The sequence below is a fragment of the Sinocyclocheilus rhinocerous genome, unplaced genomic scaffold (genome assembly GCF_001515625.1).
Source record: "Sinocyclocheilus rhinocerous isolate Xijiao unplaced genomic scaffold, SAMN03320098_v1.1 scaffold2000, whole genome shotgun sequence".
Taxonomy (NCBI): domain Eukaryota; kingdom Metazoa; phylum Chordata; class Actinopteri; order Cypriniformes; family Cyprinidae; genus Sinocyclocheilus; species Sinocyclocheilus rhinocerous.
Window position 1 is genome coordinate 179,724 of NW_015630998.1, and position 22,872 is coordinate 202,595.

A 22,872-nucleotide genomic window follows, 5' to 3' on the forward strand; every position below is an offset into this window, starting at 1 on the left:
CGCACACACACTACCAGTCAAAAGTTTGGGATCAGAACGATTTTTAATGTCTTTTACAGGAGTTTCTTATGCTCATCAAGGCTGCATTTTATTTGATCGAAAATACATTAAAAAAAATGTAATATTGTGAAATTTTATTATGATGTAAAATAATGTTTTTCTATTTTAATATACATTAAAATCTACACTTTATTTGTATGATAGAATATGTTAAATATTACAGAAATTGCTTTAAAAATGACCTATTCAAACTGTAAAAGGCACCTTTTTCATAGAAGGAGCCAAATGTCATCCATCCAGTACTAAAAGTAATGACTGCGTCTCACAGTTTCAAGATGAAAAAGCCACAGATAAAGTTTTGGACACTTAATATGCTTAATCATACACCGACATAATCATACAAAGTATGAACACACACACAAACACACACACAGAAACTCTGTACTGCATTCTTGAATGTGAATTTGACACACTTTTTCTATTCTTGACTGTCTTTTTTCATCCATCAAGCAGATTACCCAGAGCAATTGAAATTTTTGGTGCAGTAATATTTTAAGCTAAAGCTTCCGCTGTCTTGTTGATTTTAAGCATGATGTTTTGAAATATGGCATTGTGCCAGTAGTCACAGCCCACTGAGAGCCAACAGATGCTTCCTATCTTCCCTTTATTCCCTCTGCTCCTCCACCCTTATTTTCTTGGAGTAATCTTTCCCTCACCATTGGCCCCGTACGGCCTTGTGCCCTTTGGCCCAGTGGGCACGACATGGCATGTTCCACCCACGCCAATGCAGGATCCTTAGGAAGCCAGTAGTGTCAGATAGTCTGACAACTGTTGGACAAAGAGTCATTTTCTTTTCCTGTTGTGGAAGCATAATTGGAATTACAGACTGGGCATTGTGGAGATTTCCTGGTGATACTTATCCTCAAAGTGTCACAATAGAATATCAAGAATGCTTTTGCACCACGTCGTCACAGTTAAAGTTACTTTCAAAGGCATTTGGAAAGGGAGTTTGGCTCATGTGAACAAGACCTAAATGGATTTGTATGGTATTTAATGAAATGAGAAGCGTTTACGGTCCCATCTCACTCACACCTCAGCATGGGGCTTCACATAATTGAGGCGTTCCAGGATGAGCAACATTCTTGGGATCCGACATGGGACGAGCCCCTTACATTCATAGTTAAAAGATTAGTTAATTCAAAAATGAATTTGATCCATTAAAATTTTTTATCTGATTAATTACATCCCTTTTCTGTGATTAATCGCGATTAATCGCACACTTTGTGAAATTAAGCATAGACCATTTAACTTGTTTCAAATGTTTATTTTGTCATCATTTGCTATATCCAGTAAACTGATGTACATTCATGTTATAGATGCCAAAAAAAAAAAAAAAAGTTAACCGCCTGCTGACTGCATATATCTACTACAGCAGTGGTTCTCAAACTTTTTACAGCGGCGTACCCCCTGGGGAATTTAACATTCTTCTGCGTACCCCCTCTCTTCCACTTAGACAGCAGAGCATGCGTTAACGCGTTAAAGATGACAGCCCTAATAAATACACACACATACAGTATATATTTTGAAAATATTTCCATGTATTTCCATGTATATTAATATAATTTATATTATATATAAATATTTTTAATGTATAAACATAACATTTTTCTTAAATATATACTTGCATGTGTGTATTTATATATACATAATAAATATACACAGTACACGCACATATATTATGTAAACAAAAACTTTTATTTTGGATGCGATTAATCATTTGACAGCACTAATAAAAACAAATTAAAGCATTTAAATTGAAAGAATAGAATACAATATAGAATAGAATATAATATAATATACAAAGCATTTAAACTAAGATCTGTAAGCTAAATATTAAAAGAAAAAAATCATGAATCTATAAACTCTATAGCTATTTGCCCGAGCATTGCAATTATTTCGCATTTACTTAACAAATGGTTTTCCCAACTCCTTTTTGTGCGTGTCCTCTGCACGGCAAATTATTCCTTCTTCGTGGTAGCAACATAAGAAGTGCGCAACCACGCACGTGTGCAGCTTAGGGGGGAACATTGCCCACATATTTTCAGAGAACTTTTGTGGTGTTTTTTGCCATTGTGACAACTCGTGGTCACCATTTACTTTCGTTGTATGGAAAAGAGCAGCTTAAACATTCTGCTAAATATCTCCTTTTGTGTTCCACAGAAGAAAGTCATATGGTTTGTAACATGAGGGTGAGTAAATAATGACAGGATTTTTATATCTTTTGGGTGAACTATGTCTTTAAGTTAATATTAACTCTAGAGCTCAAGATTAAGGGGAGTTGTAGGAAATTAGTACATTTTTATCTCTCCTGACGCCAAGCATGTTTGCTGGTTTTACTCAACAGCCCCACCCATCAGCCTCACACGGGTTTGTAAACTAACGTAGCGTCATTTGCCAAGATCTCTCTCTCTCTCTCTCTCTCTCTCTCTCTCTCTCTCTCTCTGTAAGAGCTTGACTGCTCTTAATCCAGGTTGTAGCTGTCACTGAAATTTGATGTGCTGTTCGCTCAGTCAGCAGTGTACTGGCTTCATGCCACACACATGCCCGCACACACACGCTTTCGCTGTCTTGTTTGTCTTTCATTCGAATGCTCACTTATTTGAGTTTTATATGAAACAGCCTTCAGGCCACTTGGAGGTCGTTGGTGCCCTTTTTAATCCATGGAAGAAGAATGAGCTGTAGAAAGAAGAAGAAAAGAAAGCAAAATAAGAAAACACATGAGCTCTTTTTCTGTTTCTTGGAATCACTTTTACCATGAACTAGGGTGTGGGTGTGATGAACTACCTTGATTTCCTAGGCTATGATCTCTCAGTTTTTCCTGGTGAGTCATGCTGCGCTTTAAAAATACAGTATTCTTGGCCTGTGTGAAATTGTATATCTGTATTTTTATCCTTTTGACCATACAGTATTCAGTGTTTGTATTTTTGTATTTGCTCTGAAATGGCTTAAAAAGGTGATTGTGATTGTTATTTGAACTACTAATACATTAAAAACAGTAATTTTGTCAAGTATTATTACATTTTAAAAATAAGATTTCTATTTTAATATAAATTGTAATTTAATCCTGTGATGGCAAAGCTGAATTTTCATTATCATTACTCCAGTCTTCCATGTCACATGGTCCTTCAGAAATCTTTCTAATATGCTGATTCTGTGCTCAAGAAACATTTCTTATTATTATCAATGTTGAAAACAGTTGTGCTGCTTAATATTTTTGTGGAAAGTGAACTGGAAATCTGCCAAACTTTTGAAAGGTAGTGTATAGACAAGTTTTTTTTCAGTTGTTATGTTTCCATTCAAATAAATATCCTTGTGCCTCTGGACTGTCATTCTGCCCCACAAACACACTGGTCAGCTGCCCACTCCGCTGACGGCACGCTGCTCGACCTCCTCTTCGTCCCGAGGGTTTAAAGTTCTGCTTTTGGCATCAGCGATGCCACAGCAGTTAACATGATCAGAACTCTGGGAATTCAGAATTCAGTTTCTCAGAATTTCATTTCGGATAGTTTTGATTACTCAAGCTAAGTGGAATAAAATTGTATTTGCTATGTTTACTCCAACTTTTCACATGGATAGGAATTGCAACTCTAGGGCGGTTGCATGAACAGACTGTCTTTGTCTTACCGATGTCTGAAATCGGGCCATTCAGAGCGTTCCCTGACACATGGAGGCCAGACCAGCCGTATTTTGGTTTATGCCGTTCACTTCCCTCAGGAGCTTTTGTCAGTTTGCGGGAGGTGTTGGCTGTCCTCCAAGCTCAAAAAATGGCCTAATTGGTTAATAAAGTTGCTGATGGAACATTCTCCTCATGGACTCTTGAATATGCATTAATTAAATGTCATGGGAAAAATTAGGATTGACAGATTGTTTTCCTACTGTGCAGTTGCTTTGGTGTCCAAATTTCTGTTCCTTAGGGTTAAAACAATATTGGTTTGTTGGGTGTCACGTAATCAAATTAATTTGTGTGTGTATATACAAACAACACTAAAAGACTGTTTTTAAAGACAACAAAGATTCTTGGGATGCAGCCAGAGCCATTTTTTATAGATTATGAAATTTGTGTCTGACCTTACGAAAAACTTTCAGGCACGTAAGAAGGCCGCACAAGAATGAAGCTCATTGGTTTTTGATGTTATAAGTCTGCCACAAAATGCTCTAGAATGTAGCATGTGTCCTTCGCAGATGCTCTTCTAGTGTTAATGACTGTATAACATTATGTCTACTTACAGCTCTCTGTTGTCTTTGTTGCAGGCTCTGTGTTGGATGTTATAAAGCACATCATTTCAAAGGGGGAACACAAGAACGGTGTACTGGATGAACCCAGTATAGCTACTGTGCTGAAAGAGGTCCTTCAGGGTCTTGAGTACCTTCACAAAAATGGACAGATCCACAGGTAATACACTTTTGGAAAAGTTTTGGAACACTGGACCTAAAAATGTAACTTGTCATTATTTATTTGTTCTAAACCCGAATGCTGTTTTCTGTTTAACACAAAAGGAGAATTTAAAAGAATATTTACACAGCTCCCTTTTTAATAGTAACTAGGGCTAGACGATAAAACGATAACAATAAGATTAGTGATCGACCGATATTGATTTTTTATAACCGATACCAATTATCGGGGGTGCACATATGTTTTTCAGCCTGGTTCTCATAAGAGAACCTGGAGATTTGATTTGGTCCTCACATTGCACATAGTGTGACCCATTAAATTACTATAACTATAAAACAATAAATTAGTAATAGTGATAATATTATTTCACTTTATTTCGTTCGTTTTTTTTATTATATAATAAACAAAATAATAAAGTGTGATAATACTATTATATTTAAAAATAAAAAGGGAGTATTAAATACAAATACAATTATTTTATAGTAAACTTAAAAATAAAATGCTAATATTTACTTATTTTTATATATGAATTTTCATAATTTTCAACCTTAAAATCAGCAGGCTTTTATTTTGGCGGGTTGCCGGCAAGTAAGTAGTATATGTGCTTCCGGGTGTAGCGCTGCCGAAGAGCGTCAGTGAATGAAATGTTTTGCATTGTGCTTTGAAAATGGCAGCGGGTAGCATAGATTTATGCTTTTGAATAGAAATCTTATACAGTACAGTTTGTCAATCTAAAATGGTATTGTGCATTAACAGCTGTCAACCATGTACGCAAATGCGCTGTCAGAACTTATTTATACAGCACATTTTTTTATTTTGGTCACGCATGCGGACCTGCTGACCACTTATGTGCACCCCTGTATATACATATATAAACAAAATATGATTTGAAAGTTTGGGGTTTGTAAGATTTTTAAAAATGTTTTTGAATGAAATATAACCAATGCTGTATTTATTTGAGTAAAAACAGTAATATTGTGAAATATTATTACATTTTAAAATAACTGTTTTTTTTTTTTTATATTCTAAAATGTAATTTATTCCTGTGATGCAAAGCTGAATTTTCAGCAGCCATTGCTTAAGTCTTCTTCAGTGTAACATGATCCTTCAAAAATCATTCTAATATGGTGACCTCAAGAAATAGTTCTAACCATTATTAAGGTTGAAAATAATTTTAAAATCTTCACTGTCACTGTCAGAACTTATTTATACAGCACATTTTTTATTTTGTTCGCGCATGCGGAGTACTTATGTGCACCCCTGGTTATATAGTAAATGTTAATACAATTTAGTTTTAAACAAGTGAATCTTGTTAAAAGTTACATGCGGTGGCCGTGCTGGAGCATTTCCTGAGCATCAACCCGGTGAGTGAACAGCAATATGAAAGCGACTTCACAAGACTAATGATGAGCAAATATACAACAGAGAGAGAATTAAATTCAGCGCTTTTATTTCCAACATGCGCTCATTCATGGCTGTATTATTTAACTCATGCAAAGTTATGTCATTATTGGGAGAGGATCTTGACGGATTATCTACGTGACTCCGTCTTCACGAGACTAACGATGAGCATAGACAACAGAGAGAGAATTAAATTCAGCGCTTTTATTTCCATCATGCGCTCATTCATGACTGCATATGATTTAATTCAGGCAAAGTTACGTCTTTATTGGGACAGGACTTGACGGATTATCTTACATGACTCCGTGAGTTGGTCTCTATTTCTTAGAGCCAAGCTGCATAAACTACATATCAGGCATTTATGTAATGCATCTGATTTGTGCATAAATGGCTGTTATGTTAAATAAAGTTTACTAACTACAGCAAATCAAACCTGCACCATGTCGTTTTTGTTGTCTCCTCTCCCCTCAGACACGTTGCAATGGCGATCCTGCGCGCAATTCTCAAAACACCCACAGATGGCGGCGTTTATCGATTAATCCAATATTACAAAACCGATAACCGATTATGGTAAAATGCTTAAATATCGGGAAAATTATCGGTAAATCGATATATCGGTCAATCTCTAAATAAGATATAGTTTTCTTAAAAAAACAATAACGAATTTGATAAATGTTCAATATAATGTTTATGCACCAAAAGAGGAACGAAACAGCGCTACTAGGGCTGGACGATTTTTCCGATTTTATCGATTAATTCGAATTTAATGTTTTGCCGCTATTTTATTTTTTATAAATCGAGGAATCACGATTTTCAATAGAAATGTTACCAATCGTTAGAATTAGACACTTTGACAATATGCCGGTAATATGACAATATGCCGATAACAGTAAAGAGAAAAGAACGATCCAACCGCATGTTGGCGCACGTGATTAACCGCTCACGTGTGACGTGCTCAGTTAAGGACTGTACGTAGAATATATCACTAGGCGCCATTCATACAGAATGCGCTTTCGTGTTGACAAAGACGCGACATGGGCAGTGGAATAGGAAAAAATGCAAGAAGATGGGAGTGAACTTCTTTTAACTTAAGCGCCACGTTTTTAGAATGCCGTTTCATGCATGAGACGCTATACATATAGTATGTATAAGACAAGTTTGTACAAGATACACAAGATAAGACAAATTTGTACAATTAGTTGTAGTTCATGCATCTTTTCTGCAAAATATTTAACAAGTGATTTGTTTAACATTTACATCATGTTGACATCTTCATGTGTGGTGCACTTGGAATAGAATTTTCTTTAACTAGAGGGTTAATAAGGAAAAAGTTACTTGAATCATGTTGTAGTTACATTTTCAAGTTGACTAGTTAAAAATCATATAAAAATCGAGAATCGGTCAAACGTTCTGAAAAGCCCAGCCCTAAGCGCTACTCATTTAAATCGTGCCACATGGACCGTTTATCCACTCTGATTCACTGTAGTAACACTAAATGCACCACAGTATTGTGGCAGAAATGTGGGATAATCATGTCAAATTTTATTACATTATTAATGTAGTCATGTAGTAAATGTATCAAAGGAGTAATGGAATATAAATACAGTATTTGTCTTGTGATTAGGCTGTAGCATTTGTGCATTTATAATATATGTATTTATACAGTTTTTCATACAAATATGTATAAACCATATAAACCAGTTAGAATCATTGTATGAGTGAAGAATCATTCAGTCCAATTTCTGAACCAAGTCAACTTATTCGTTGAAAAGAACTGGCTTGAAAGAACGATTCAGTTACAAATTGGACTTGAGGTACTTGTCGTGGACTCAGACTTGGACTCTTACTCAGACTCATACTGTAATTATGAATGAACTTAGATGCGCTCGGGTAGATTTGTATTCGAACTTGACACAGACTCAGACATTTTGGACAGTTTAATCCACATTATGTAGAACATGAAAGACAAAAAAAGTAACAACATAAAATTAAAATAACAAGACATTAATAAACATCTCCACTCAAACTCAATTGGTTAAGGCCTCGGACTCGACAAGATTGACTCTGACCCAACATTATAAATCTGGTTCTTAATCAGTCAAATTACATGGGTGTTTTAGGCACAGCTTACTGGATGGGGAAGATTTTAAAGGAATAATGACTTAAATTTTGGCCTGTTTTTCATGCAAAGTGCATTGTATGACTTAAGATTGGAATATAGAGCAAAAGTTTATATGGACTGCTTTTATTATACTTTATGGTGCTGTATAGACTTTTGTTGTATGTTGATAATCGGTGTTGGAAAAACAAATCTTTAGTGTTCTACAGGAAAACAAACCGCTTGCAGATTTGAAATGACATGAGTGTGTAAATGATGCCATTTTCATTTTTAAATGAACTATCCCTTTAAGACTGGACTGGTTTCAACACAAAGGAGGTTTGTAGGATGCCTGTGGACCGAGACTCCATTTAAATCAGCTTAATCTCAGGCGATGAATGATGGAATTAATGCATTACGTTTCAGAATCAACGTCTGCTTGAGTTTCCAATGGAAATCCATGGAAAAACTGAGTGAGCCGTCCAATCTAATTCGTACCCTTCAGTCTTTTATCATTAAATCTTTAAATCATTCAAATCTGTTGATGTAGGCTGAGCGTATACGACCGTTTCATTGGCAGTCTTTTTGTAAGCTCATCAAAAATTCTTTTGCTAGTTTATCTGAGACATTCATCTTCAGACTTCAATACTGACTTTGCGGTGATGACTCACTGATGGCTAATTTAAATCATCTGTCTGTTTCTCTCTCTGCCTTTTTATATTAATTGCTTTCTTCTCATATCCCTTGTTGCCTCTACACACGCTTGGGCCTGTTAAAGCAGACAGTGTAAATAATTCACAGGCTTTTAGTCTGGTTAAGTACCCATGACTTGCAAGCTTGACTCTGAATCTCAATGAAGGAGACCTTGTCTTTTTGCTTCTGCTGCACCGCTAGTGTGACGGGAGGTCATTTTTGACTTATTAGAAGCCTTTGAGTGTTATTTTTAGATGTCTGACAAAAATGTACAAACAAATTTTGTTTATTGCTTTTAGACAGTTTTTGGAAGATGGACCGAGTTTTATCATCATAGCCAGATTTTTGTTCTGTGTTTACGTTTAAATGTTAAATTAAAAAATTTAAGTAAGATGGGACATACACCACATATAGACTATCTGTAGACTATCATTAAAACATAAAACAATTACATTTAATAAATATTTCAGATTATATATATATATATATATATTAAATTTTTTTTATTAATCAGATTAACTCACATGAAGGTGTTTCTTCAATATATATATATATTAGTGCTGGGCAAGTTAACGCATTATTATCGCGTTAACGAATTAATTGATTAACGCCGACAATTATTTTATCGCGCATTAAAGCAGTTTTTTTATTATTATGAAAGTCCGTTGCTCACTGGCTCTGAATACACATACAGACAAACCATGGGTCACAGGAGGGGTGGGATGGGTGTCATCACGCGTCTCAACCAATGAGAGCATTTGGGGAGGGCCTAAGACTGCAGGAGCACGCACATGGACGCTCCTGATAAAATTATTTAGGCTAAGCATCAACATTCACAAATCACTGTTCACTATTATTTTTAACAGAAAAGAATGCAACGAGCTCGTAATCACGACTTCATAAGTGGGAAATAGGAAGTTCCTGATAGCACATGAAGACATTATACACTGCATTATTTTCACACAACAAATATTTAAATTGTATATTTCATCCTAGTTTTAGTTTTTTAGATACATGTTCATATATGTATATATACATAATTATAAAAATAGTGAAAAGAAATGGTGATTTTGTGGCCCTTCATCTAACAATCTGTTCAACCTCTGTGACATAAAAGTTCTATATGTATATCAAGTATTCTGTGTCCTTCACACACAGATGGATCACATGTGCAACCCTCCGCATCTTGTTCTTAAATATTTATATCTATTTTTCCCAATCAGACGTGTTCTCTTCTCTCAGTACCCTGTCTAAAAAACATGCAAGCGATTATCAGTCATGCTCACGGACAGCAGGAGTGTTACCAACCACTCTAATCGTCTCCAAACATCTGTTACACTTCAGGAACACCTCCAAACGCGCTTGAGTTTGGAGTGGACATGTGTTAGTGTGTTTTGATTTGCCCAGCAGGAGTGAACAACTGGGGCCTCTCAGAATATGTTGGTCTGTGTGTGTGTGTGTGTGGGCTTATACTGCAGAAAGGTTGCAATTATGGTTTTGCACCCCTGAAGCACATAATTGGATATCGTCATGGCAAGAGAATGTGACTGTTATGATAACAGAAACAAAGTCTTCTCATTATGTTCAAAAGTTAATTTACTTTACTTAACTTTCGGTCAGCGGCTTCAGTTTAATTCAAATCTCTGCTGCCCCCCGCTGGACTGTAAAATATAATGCAAGACGTGGGAATTACACTTACATTTTAGAAGGCTCTTGTCACAGGATTTGTCTTGTAATTAATGTAATAAATGATGCAAATAATATATTAAAGTGAATTACCTATTAATGTGAGCTGACTTTAATCATGTTAAATATATTCTTATTGGTTCCAGTGGCGTCTTTAATATAACTTCACACCAAGGTTCTGAATATCCAGCGGCATTATTGAGAGGGTGATATTGCTTTTAAGTTAATATAGAATAACATACAACATTTCTGGTTAATTTTGAATATTTTTTTACTACAATTGAAAATAATTTCATTGTAGTGCACTGAAATGACTTTCTATACAAGAAGCTGTACGCCTATATAGTATAATAAAACATGACTTCATTCGGGTTGAATCCTCCTTCAGTAGCTCTTTAGTATGCTTCATTTATCATATTCATGATACTGTCACATGAAGCTGTTTTTGTCTAGTGTTAAGGAAACGTTATTTCTGTTCTTTTGGTGGCATTAGTGGTGCACTTTTTTTGGGTTACATTGTCAGTACAGACATGGACCATTTGAGTGATCCACATCTGTATTCTTGCACAGCTGTTTGTGTGTCTAAAGACAGACTCCCTGTGTTTGTCCGCAGGGATCTCAAAGCTGGAAACATCCTGCTGGGGGAGGACGGATCAGTGCAAATCGCAGGTACCAACTTTCTCTTTAACTGCACTTACTTTCTGCCTAACAGTGAAATATGCCCTTTATAGTCCAGATAATGCAAAAAGCACATACTGCTGTGATATTTAAAGAGAGAATTTTTTATATTTCTGGCTCAAGAGAGTGCTTTTTTCTTGCCTGTCATTTAATTATTTTTATTATTTAATTGTCTTATTAAAATTAATTGAAATTAAAATTTTTGGGTCGGTAAGATTTTAAAATATTTTTGAAAGAAGTCTCTTATGCTCACCAAGGCCACATTTATTTGAATAAAAATACAGTACAAACAGTAATATTGTAAAATATTATTACAATTTAAAATAACTTTTCTGTTTTAATATATTTTAAAATGTAATTTATTCCTGTGACGCAAAGCTGAATTTTCAGCATCATTACTCCAGTCTTCAGTGTCACATGATCCTTCAGAAATCATTCTGATATGCTGATTTGACGAGAAGCATTTCTTATTATTATCATTGTTTTAAAAAAACAAACAGCTAAATTGCTCAGTATTTTTGTGGAAACCATAATGCATGTTTTCAGGATTCTTTAATGAATAGAAAGTAAAAAAAAACAGCATTTATTTGAAATGTAATCTTTATAACACTATAAATGTCTTTGCTGTGACTTTTGATCAATTTAATGCACCCTTACCAAATAAAAGTATTAATTTCTTTTATATGTAATAAAAACATACTGACCTCAGACTTTTGAAAAGTAATGTATACATCTGAATACTGAAGCATAACATTTCATGTCAAATTTTTGTAATGTTTTGCAGATTACTGTTTCCTGTTTCATTTTAACATACTATACTCAAAGTGTCCTTTGCATTCTGAAGGTTGCCATACTGAATTTTGTTATATTGTATACAATGACAATAAAGTATGTTTCGTATTATATTGGACAGTGACATTTTTTTATTTCTTTTTTTACTTTTTTTAATCTTTAGATTTCGGTGTAAGTGCCTTCTTAGCCACTGGTGGTGACATGACTCGAAATAAAGTGCGGAAGACGTTTGTGGGAACGCCATGTTGGATGGCTCCAGAAGTGATGGAGCAGGTAAGTATTTCCGCCCAACAACTAGTACTCATTTAAAGCCATACAAATGAACAAACGCACACAAATTCTGATTCCAGTTAAGAAGATACAGTGGGCCAAAGGTCCTGAGATCACATGGTATTAAATTGGAAAAGTGTCAAATAAAAGCATTTTCTCTCGTATTCTCAAACTGTTGGATCTCACTGTATATGGACTGAATTACATGGACAATTAAAGCTCTTATTTTGTCCTTTTAAACTCGAAAGACTTCAATGTGGTGTGAAATTGCCAGTAACTGCTGGCATATGGATGCATCTCTCGTGTTAAACAAATCTGTGACTGTTTGTGTGCAGGTGAAAGGTTACGACTTCAAAGCAGACATCTGGAGTTTTGGGATCACAGCCATCGAGCTGGCCACAGGCGCCGCTCCTTACCACAAATACCCTCCTATGAAGGTGAGGAAAGAGTAGGAGATACAGTACAGTCCCATATGAGCTCTAATGAATCTCACAGCTGTTTTAAGACAGTCATGCATCCCTCTAATGAGAAACATGTTTAATAGCATGTTGGGTGTGTTTGTGTTTGCAGGTGTTGATGTTGACCCTGCAGAATGATCCGCCTTGCCTTGAGACTGGAATCACAGATAAAGAGATGTTGAAGAAATATGGGAAATCCTTGAGGAAAATGATCTCGTTGTGTTTGCAGAAGGAACCAGAGAAAAGGTGCTGAGTAGAGCCGCAATAATCTTGTTGGCTCATGTGAGAAAAGTACACTAATTTTCAAAAGTTTGGGGTCGGTAAGATAAAAAAAAACATTTTTAAAAAAAAATGTCTCTCTTTCTTATGCTCATCAAAGCTGAATTTATTTGATCAAAAATTCAGTAAAACAGTAATATTGTGAAATATTGTTACAATTTAAAATAACAGTTTTAATATATTTTAATTTGTACCTGTCCTGCAAAGCTGAGTTTTCAGCATCATTACTCCAGTCTATATATTTTTGATTAACAGAAATTTCAAAAGAACAGCATTAATTTGTAATAGAAATCTTTTGTAACATTATAAATGTCTTTACTGTCACTTTTGATTAATTCAATGCATCCTTGCCGAAAAAGTATACATTTCTTTAAAAAAAAAAAAAAAACCTTTCTGACCCCAAAATTTTGAACAGTAGAGTATGTCAAGTAGTGTTTAGCTGGTCATGTGATCCCACCATGGCAGCCACACTCGACCTGCTCAGTGTAAAATAATTGCTCAAATATTTTATTCAGCTGACATATGATTTTAACCATTTTTTAAAAGTACACTTTTTATGTGTAAAAGTTTTTTTTCTAATGACTGTTATAGCTGATATTGCCTGAAAACACAAAGTTACAGCAAATGTATTTCAATAGTGTTTGCTTTTTAGGCCAACATCATTAGAACTCTTAAAACATAAATTCTTCCAGAAAGCCAAGGTAAGAATCCTACTTCCTGGACTTTTTAATTTAATTTTATTTTATTGTTCCATGTTACTCTGTCATCATTTATTCACCCTCGTTTTTTTTTTTTTGTGCAAATCTGTATAACTTTATTATGTGTAGATGTTGTTATACTACAAAACTTCATAATTGCCACTGTTATACTCAAAACAGGACAATAAAACTCAAAAAGTAATCCATATGTCTTCTGAATCCATACAGGAGCTTTCACACTATATTTGGATCCAAATGCAGAGGTGTAGCTTGAAAAGATCAGTGAATGCAAACTTAAGTTTCATGTTACACAGATACAATTTAAAACTGTATCGCCTTGGCACGGTTACATACTGAAATGGATTTGGCATATTTCCAAATATTACCCCATTTTTCCTCACATATAGAGATAGAAAGTTCCCTCTCCCAAACAAGTAACACTAAGAACTTTATATGTGACCCTGGACCACAAAACCAGTCTTAAGTGTCAATTTTTCAAAATTTAGATTTATACATCACCTGAAAGCTGAATAAATAAGCTTTGCATTGATGTATGAATTGTTAGGATAGGACAATATTTGGCCGAGATACAACTATTTGAAAATCTGGAATCTGAGGGTGCAAAAAAATCTAAATACTGAGAAAATCGCCTTTAAAGTTGTCCAAATTAAGTTCTTAGCAATGCATATTACTAATCAAAAATTAAGTTTTGATATATTTACGGTAGGAAATTTACAAAATATCTTTATGGAACTTTGATCCTGTACTAAGTAATGATCTTTACTTAATGTCCTAATGATTTTTGGCATAAAAGAAAAATCTGTAATTTTGACCAATACAATGTATTTTTGGTTATTGCTACAATTATACCCCAGCGATTTAAGACTGGTTTTGTGGTCCAGGGTCACGTATAACAAACTCACTGACTTCTTTCCAGGTGTTTGAAAAAGTAGTTTTTCTATAGGAGACAGACTTCTATTAGTACATAACAAGGTATCTTTCAAAATATAGTTTCTAATCTGTAAAAAACGAAAAAAGTCCTGTTTTAATAATTGGTGTTTGCTGTCTCAGATCCTCAAAGGACTGTTACACAGATACATTTTAAGCGATACTTTTTATGGTGCTTTTATCTTAATCTTGACATTGTAAGAGTTGTGTAATGACTCTTCAGAAGTCTTTTGTATTTCACAAAAAATAACAGCATATGGGTTTGAAATGACATGAGGGTGATTACATTTTCATTTCTGTATGAACTGTTTGTTTGTGTGTGTATATAAATACCCCTACATTCCCCCTTGTGTATGAATCCCAAATGAGTTCAGTCCCATAACTAGGCCGTCATGTCTGTGTCTAAACAAAATTAGGTATAAGCATCCCTCTTCAACTGGCTGATAAACTATTTGCCAAATGGAGTTCCCTGTCTACAGTTTGAATCAGTGCCCAGTAGGGGGCTGGAGATGAATTTGAGGTGAAATTGTGGTTATTACCATAATTTAGAAACATATTAATCTTTCTATTCCATTTTGTTTGGCAGAATAATGAATTTCTGCAGGAGAAATTATTACAGAGAGCACCTACAATTATAGAGAGAGCGAGAAAGGTGAGGAAAATGTAGTATAATATTTTATTGGGTATTATTTCTATTGTTTTATGATGTTGTAATTTTTTATTGAGTTAAGCCTGGTTTTATTACCTTTATTGTGAGATGTTTATATAGTATTATTATATGCTTCTTATACTTATTATTCTTATACTTAGCCAGTTTAAAATCACTTCAGGTACATTAAAGAATACACTGTAAAAAAATATCCAAGTTGTAAATAAAACAAATTATTAGAGTATGTGTTAAAAGAAAATACTATTTCAGTCTTTCTGCTTCTAAATTTTCTCATTTAATTCAGTGTCTTACTTGATTTTTCCTTTTGTAATTGATTGTGAAATTTACTAGCAATTTCTAAGTGAAAATTGATTAACTCTTTTTATTCTACATGATGGATGAATAGAAAAATATAATAATAAATAGAAATATAAATTAATTTAAAAAATGTAATGTTATATATGTATATATTTGTATGTACTTTATTTGCATATATTTGTGTGTAGGTTCGGCGAGTTCCTGGCTCCAGTGGGAGACTCCATAAAACAGAAGATGGAGAATGGGAATGGAGCGATGATGAACTGGATGAGGAGAGCGAGGAGGGCAAAGCCGCTGTTGCTGCCTTGCGGGTAACACACACACACACACATGCATAATTTCAGATCCTACTGAACACGTCATTTTGAGAGTTCCAGCAGCGGTTGTTTGCGCTCTTTGTTTGTGTGTGGTGTTTGTAATGCTGTTGGCTGTAATGGCACCTCTCATCCCTGGGCTCTGTGTTTTGTGTTTGCCGCTAAAGGAGCAGCAGTCCAAGTCGACAAGGCGACAAGTCCGTTTCTCTCATCCTCTTGAGCTGCCCCCACCCAGGGTTGTTCAGTTTTCCCGCTGATACAGATGGCTCACCTTAACAAGGAAGCACACTCAGTCAAGCACAACATTAGGGCATGCAGGAACTGGAAGTGCTAGATAATCAGAAGGAAAATTTGTTTAGAGAGTATATTGTTATCCAGCTTCAAAGACTAAAACAATAAAGATAATAGAGTTCAGGTTGGTTAAGGATGAACATTGAACCTTCTCCTGTCTGTGATAATCTGTTTCTCTGCAGGTCTATGCAAGAAATAATCATGTACAGTATAAAATCATTTAGATCGCTTAATATGATAACCTTTGCTCAATATCCTCTGCTTATTATGAACCCATAGCTTATACATGCTACAGAATTACCTACTTAACCTGGCTTTTTAAGCTTGACCACATACTTCTAATCTCAATGACTAAACTGTGGTAAAGCAAAAATAGTGTAACTAAACTATTCTTGCTAGGAAGAACAGAGAGACAGAATGTGTGCTTCCTGGATGCCATCTGTATTGTGTTTTTATTTATAACTTTGACATACTGACCAAATCAATGCTCTCTGATAACCATCCAGATTCTGTTTAACAGGCTCATAATGAGACTTCTGTTGGTTTAGGCACTAACACGCAATATGGTCACTTCTGGTCACTATGATCTTTGTATTCCGGTATAAAAATCACTTTATATAATAAAGGTTAGATGGCAGTGTTTAATTGTGTCTGTTTGGTTAAGGGTTGTGGAACACCATTGGATGTATGTAGTTCATACTATTGAATAGAATATGTTCTAGGCAGATATTGTGTAATTTGGTTGCATATCTTAAAGGTAGGCCTGTCGCAATAATCAATATATCGACTTATCTCGCAATATATGTACATGACCTCAATAATTTTTGGTGGCGCAATATATTGCCCATTATATTTACTTAAATTTATGTCACCATGTTTTCTACATTCCACTTGCACCTGTGTCTTTTGCAGCTTCTCGTACATAACGCGGTGTAGTCATGAGGTGCTAGTTCAAATTTAAAAAATGCTTCTACAAACAAAGTTTCATCTGCAGATATAGTCTTGTTTAGGGATCTGTGCCTTTGTACATACGGGCATCTGACTGCTGAGTAGTGATTGTGTTTTTCAGAGAAAAGAAGGTCAGGGAAAAATCTGTAGATGGAAAAATCTCCATACAAGCTCTTTGTGCATGGGATAGTTCACCCAAAAATGAAATTTACCCCATGATAACCTCAAGCCATTCTTGGTGTATATGACTTTCTTCTTTCAGACGAATACACTCAGAGTTATATTAAGAAATGTCCTGACTCTTCCAAGCTTTATAATGGCAGTGAATGGGGATTGAGATTTTGAAGCCCAAAAAAAGTGCATCCATCCATCATAAAAAGTGTTCCACATGACTCCGGGGGGTTAATAAAGGCCTCCTGAAGTGAATCAATGTGTTTATGTAGAAAAATATCCATATTTAAAACTTTATAAACCATAATCTCTAGCTTCCGCTAACTGTCGTGCGCACATTCACAACATTTTTCTTTACAAATCCTGTCACGTACGACAGTTAGCGGAAGCTGGAGATTAGTTTTCATAAAGTTTTAAATATGGATATTTTTCTTACACAAACGCATCAATTCGCTTCAGAAGGCCTCTATTAACCCCCCGAAGCCTATAGAGCACTTTTTATGATGGATGGCTGCACTTTTTTGGGCTACAAAATCTCAACAGCTATTCACTGCCATAATAAAGCTTGGAAGAGCCAGGACATTTTTAATATAACTCCGATTGTATTCGTCTAAAAGAAGAAAGTCATATACACCTAGGATGGCTTGAGGCTGAGTAAATCATGAGGTAATTTTCATTTTTGGGTGAACTATCTCTTTAAAACAATGCCAGTAGTCCTTCAGTTCTTGAAGGATATTTTACTAAAACTATAAATACTTAACATCATAGCACAAGTGTAAAATAAAATACTCATGAAGGACCTTGACTCCCTGCTTCATTCCTTACTACAGTGTGTTCAAATCCAAAGCTGAATTACAGTAACCCACACCATTCTTATATTATTACAAGACTTGAGTTTGACCTTTGACCTTTTATCTCTCACACACAGTCACCAAGAGTAAAAGAAGGACTCCAGGACACAGAGGTTTGTAAACCATGAGGAACCTTTCCAAATACCATATTAATGAACTATTCTTATGATTCCTGCTGTATGTACTATGTATTATATAATGCATTTTTAATGCATTATGCATGAAATACATAGACCTACTGTATTTGGCAAAATAAACAGGGCACTCTGTAGAATACTGTATCCTGCAATGCAGTGTCCATTGTAAAAAGTAATGAATTACACTGTACAGACTACAATTATTTTTAAATAAAGTTGAATTAAAAAGCACAAAATAACATTTTATTACTAAACAATAACTAAATGCGATTCAAATGCATGTATAGTATGTATACTATATTCTTTGAACATTTACTAATGTACCGTAATAATATGTCTAATTTATATATATATATATATATATATATACATTATTTGTTTGTTTTTTTTCTTCAAAAATACATTAAAAGCTGCCGGCCAGGGCCCGGCCAACCCTCAACACACTGCCCCAAGTACAACCCCGACCCCGGCTGCGAACCCTGCACAGGTAGAGCACCAGCAACAAATCGTACTTCACACGTTTTGACATCTCTATTCCAATCAAAGCTGTTGTATCAAGCATGAAGTTATTATGTCACCTCAGTCTGTACAGGGAGTCTGATCCTCTGCTTCCATCCATAGGCCCCAGTTCCTGGCGATGCCTCACCATCCCCCATCAGTTTAGTATTAAGGTTAAGGTAAGATGTGTTTTTTCTTTTGATTCATTAATTGAGGTTGATCCAGTGTTGACAGGAGCAGTAGATGACTTACATTTCTCCTTCTGTCCTGTAGAAATTTGAAAAAGGAACTGAATGACATACGATTTGAGTTCATGCCTGGCAGAGGTAAGAGCGTAAAGACGTGGCTAATAGTCAACAATAAATCAAGCAATAAAAAGTCCACACAATACACTCTTAAAGGGATACTCCACCCTAAAATTACAATTCTGTCATCATTTACTCACCCTCAGTCCCAGTACGCAGTCCCAGGTGTACTTTTTTCTTCTGTGGAGCACAAACTGAGATTTTTAGAGAAATAATTATTTTCTGGCAGTGAATGGGTCCCTCAAAGATGACGCTTGAAAGAACATGCAAAACGAACACTGGTGTAATCCAGTTGATGAATCGGTGTCGCTTTTTTGGGTGGAGTATCCCTTTAATGCAGATGTTTTCCCAAAGTGTTCATGACTCTTTAGAAAACCACTCAATATTGTGGTTGAGAGTTGTCACATTTGTCAAAGGCGGTGAACATCTCAATCCGTTCGATTTACACACTTGGGAAGTTCTTTTGTCCAATGTGTTTTCCTTTAACAAATCAATTTATCATCAGTTTCTCTATATCTCAGCTCTCTCTGCCCTCCAGCAGAGGCTAAAGCAAAGCTAGAGTATATATATTTTTTCTACCATCAGATGTCAAAGAGCACCAGTTCTCTGCATCTGCATTTTGTCAGTGCCGTGTTGTGAATTTTCAAGACTTCCAAAATAAAACATTTAGTGTAATGCGCATTTAGCTGGCTCCAGGGGAGATGTCCATTTCTGATGGCCTGATGTATTGCGTGAGAATGCTCTTGTGCCCGAACACGTCGTCTTCATTCTGCTCTCTGTACTCACTATAGTATGTTAGCATGTTGTGTGCAGCTGATCAGTTATTATGTTGTCAGCCTCATTCTGGAAGATCTACAAGCTTGTCAGTTCAATATGCAGGAGGTTGTAATTTGCCAGACTTAAGGTTTGTTGGTCTAAGTGAGTCATTTTTTTTTAAAGTGGGGTTAATGCATCACATTTTCTTTTTCTGTAGACACAGCAGATGGGGTTTCTCAGGAGCTGGTATCGGCTGGCTTGGTAGATGGGAGAGATTTAGTTATAGGTAAGATTTTTAGTAAGAAATTTAATACTTTTATTGAGCAAGAATGCATTAAATTGATCAAAAGTGATAATTATGGCATTTATAATGTTACAAAAGATTCTATTTCAAATAAATGCTATTTTTTTTTTTTTTCTGTTCATCGAAGAATACTGATCCTAAAATAAATGCATCACAGTTTACACCAAAATATTAAGCAGCACAACCATTTTCAACAGATAATGATCAAATGTTTCTTAAACACCAAATCAGCATATTAGATTTCTGAAGGATCATGTGACACTGAAGACTGGAGTAATGTCTGCTGAAAAATTAGCTTTGCATCACAAAAATAAATGGCATTTTAAGATAGATTACAATAGAAAATTGTTATATTTATTTATATATAGTTATTTTAAATTGTAATATTTCACAATATTACTGATTTTACTGCATATGTACAGAATTACAGTAATTATATATAACAGGAAATGTTAGCCTGTAAGGATTTCTACTGAAAGTTAAATTGATGTGCAATATGTAAAGATAATAAATTGCAATGTCAAGATGAAATAATTCTTAACTTTAATGTATCATGTTCCTAAACCTCTGTTTTGTGTCATTTTAGTGGCTGCTAATTTGCAGAAGATAGTCGAAGAGCCTCATTCCAATAAAAATGTCACATTTAAACTGGTGAGTGGTTAAAGCCACTGTGTGCTAGTCCTCACTGGTGTTTTGCAGTAACACGTCATGCATGGTGTTTTTCAGGCCTCTGGCATTGAGGGCTCTGAGATTCCTGACGATGTCAAACTCTTGGGATTTGCTCAGCTCAGCATTAGCTAAACTTTGGCTCTGTGCAGGACCGTGACTTGCCTACAAATGTGAAAGCAAACCAACACTACCGACCGAATGACACATTTATGTATTTTTTCTTCTTTCAATTGCCCTAAAGAAACCACTGTTGCCAAAGAGAAAGATACCATAGCGCCAGCCCATAGGATTTCAAACAGCCCAACGGAAGAGTTGCACAAACATGCGAATGATCAGAATTTGTAGGAGTCGATTAAAATAAAGTTTAGGATTTATTTGTATAAGGATGCAATTATCATAACCAGATATAACCTTAATATTCTTTTAATGTTTCTTTCTTTCTTTTTTCTACATTTGCCCTAGTTTTGCACAATCTGAACTGACAACCTAAAAATGAACAATGCAAAAATGCCTCCAATATAACTACTGAGTGCATAAAAGAGGAGCGAAACTCAAAGAAACATGGAGTTTATAGAGGAAGTAAATGGGTTTAGCTATAGTTATAGCTTTATTTTTTAACCTATATTTTTTCTATGCTTTTGAAGAGAAGCAGCTAAGCATGTTTTATCCCACAGCTTGCATTATTTACTTCAGTTTAAACCAGCTTGTTGAACATTTACAGCATCTGGTTTTGAAATTTCTACTTCTGGTTGTTGCACTCGTTTACTTTCTCTGCTGTTATACTCGGAGCTTGATTTCTTCATTGTACACGGACTAGTATCAATACAAACAGAAAAATTCTCAAATATTTCAAATTCTGCAGATTAGCCGCATAAGATGAAATGATTTATTCATTCAGTGTCATTGAGCCCTAATGAACACTCCTGAAGGCTGGTTTTACTGCTTTCCCAACCTTTTTTGCTGTCTCAACTTGGCACATTCGCAAATGTTACTATCCCATGCTGCTCTAAAAGTTATTGCCTTAATGTTTCTACACATTTCTACATCACACATATCTCTCCTTTTTTAGATTTTGCATTCATTTGTGAATTTTGGTTTTAATTTTTTTGACATTATCTGTGACTTTTCATTTTTATAAGTCTCTCTGTATGTGAAAAGGTAGAAGTACCTGAGGTACCTGATGAAAGTTTGGTGTTTGGCTTTTTCCTGCTCTGGAATTGAACTCTTAAGTATTCATGTGTATTTCTGTTGTGGATCAACTCAATTGAGCATGTAAATAATGTAATTTGCCATTGGTTTGATTTTATATGGGATGTTTCACTCATGGCCTTTGTGTTCTTCATAAATAAGGTGATGGGAGGTGGTGTCAGTTACAAAAGACACATTGTGAGTGTTGGTTTTTCTTTTTGTCTATGAGGGTGCCTATAATCACACTGGGGTCTTATGTAGCATAAATCTGCCTGGTGTTTTCAGCAGGTCTGTTCTGACCTGCTGAAGTTCTCATTGAATTTATGAGAGGTTGTTTACTTCACCCTAGAAATCTCATTTAAACATATCACTACCTTTGTGCAAAAACAGCCTGGAATAATCTTAAGCAACTTAATTATTTTAAAGCAGTGTTTCGCCTGATTTTTAGTATTATTATTATTATTATTATATTAATCCCCTTTGCCCTTTTTGACATTTTATTTTATATATATAATTATATAACATATATAATATATAAAAATAAATAATTTAAAACCTTTTTCCAGTTTTATTGGGAAGATTCAAAAGCTAATAGGAGGGAAGTGAAAGAAAGATTTGATGCACAAGTATTTTCTTTTCACCTCTTTGCAATCACAACAAAGCTGTCCACTAAAATAATAAGAAAAAAATTGCTTGCATTGAAAAGGCGAGTTTTGCTTTGAATAAGGAATTTATTCTACGTAGATCAAAGGTCAACATTATTATATAGTATATAATTAAATAATATCCAGTCTTAATAATAATGCATTTTTATAAGTCCTTAATGTGGAGCAGTGTTGTACAAGGACAGACGCCTTCACAGTCAGTTTACTGTAATAAATAAAAATTAAAAGCAAAAACAGTATCAATATCAGTATATTTTTCTTTATATTTCCACTTAATTTTCTTTAGCTTGTGTTGAATTTTAAGGAATGTTTTTAAATGCTTTAAAATCAATAAAGAATTAATTTAAAAGGTGC

The 22,872-nt window shown here is 34.9% G+C and overlaps 1 protein-coding gene across 1 annotated transcript in view; it reads left to right on the forward strand.

Moving 5' to 3' along the window:
• oxsr1b (oxidative stress responsive kinase 1b) overlaps positions 1–22,274 on the forward strand; it is a 62,619-nt gene extending 40,345 nt beyond the window's left edge. Inside the window, 15 exon segments of the mRNA XM_016553588.1 lie at positions 4,312–4,453; positions 10,945–11,000; positions 11,965–12,074; positions 12,407–12,508; positions 12,642–12,775; positions 13,461–13,509; positions 15,041–15,106; positions 15,610–15,732; positions 18,074–18,173; positions 18,544–18,620; positions 18,755–18,810; positions 18,905–18,957; positions 19,910–19,978; positions 20,583–20,647; positions 20,723–22,274. Of these exon segments, the coding sequence (XP_016409074.1) occupies positions 4,312–4,453; positions 10,945–11,000; positions 11,965–12,074; positions 12,407–12,508; positions 12,642–12,775; positions 13,461–13,509; positions 15,041–15,106; positions 15,610–15,732; positions 18,074–18,173; positions 18,544–18,620; positions 18,755–18,810; positions 18,905–18,957; positions 19,910–19,978; positions 20,583–20,647; positions 20,723–20,797 (1,277 nt within the window). The 3' untranslated portion in view covers positions 20,798–22,274.
• The last annotated feature ends 598 nt before the right edge of the window (positions 22,275–22,872 follow it).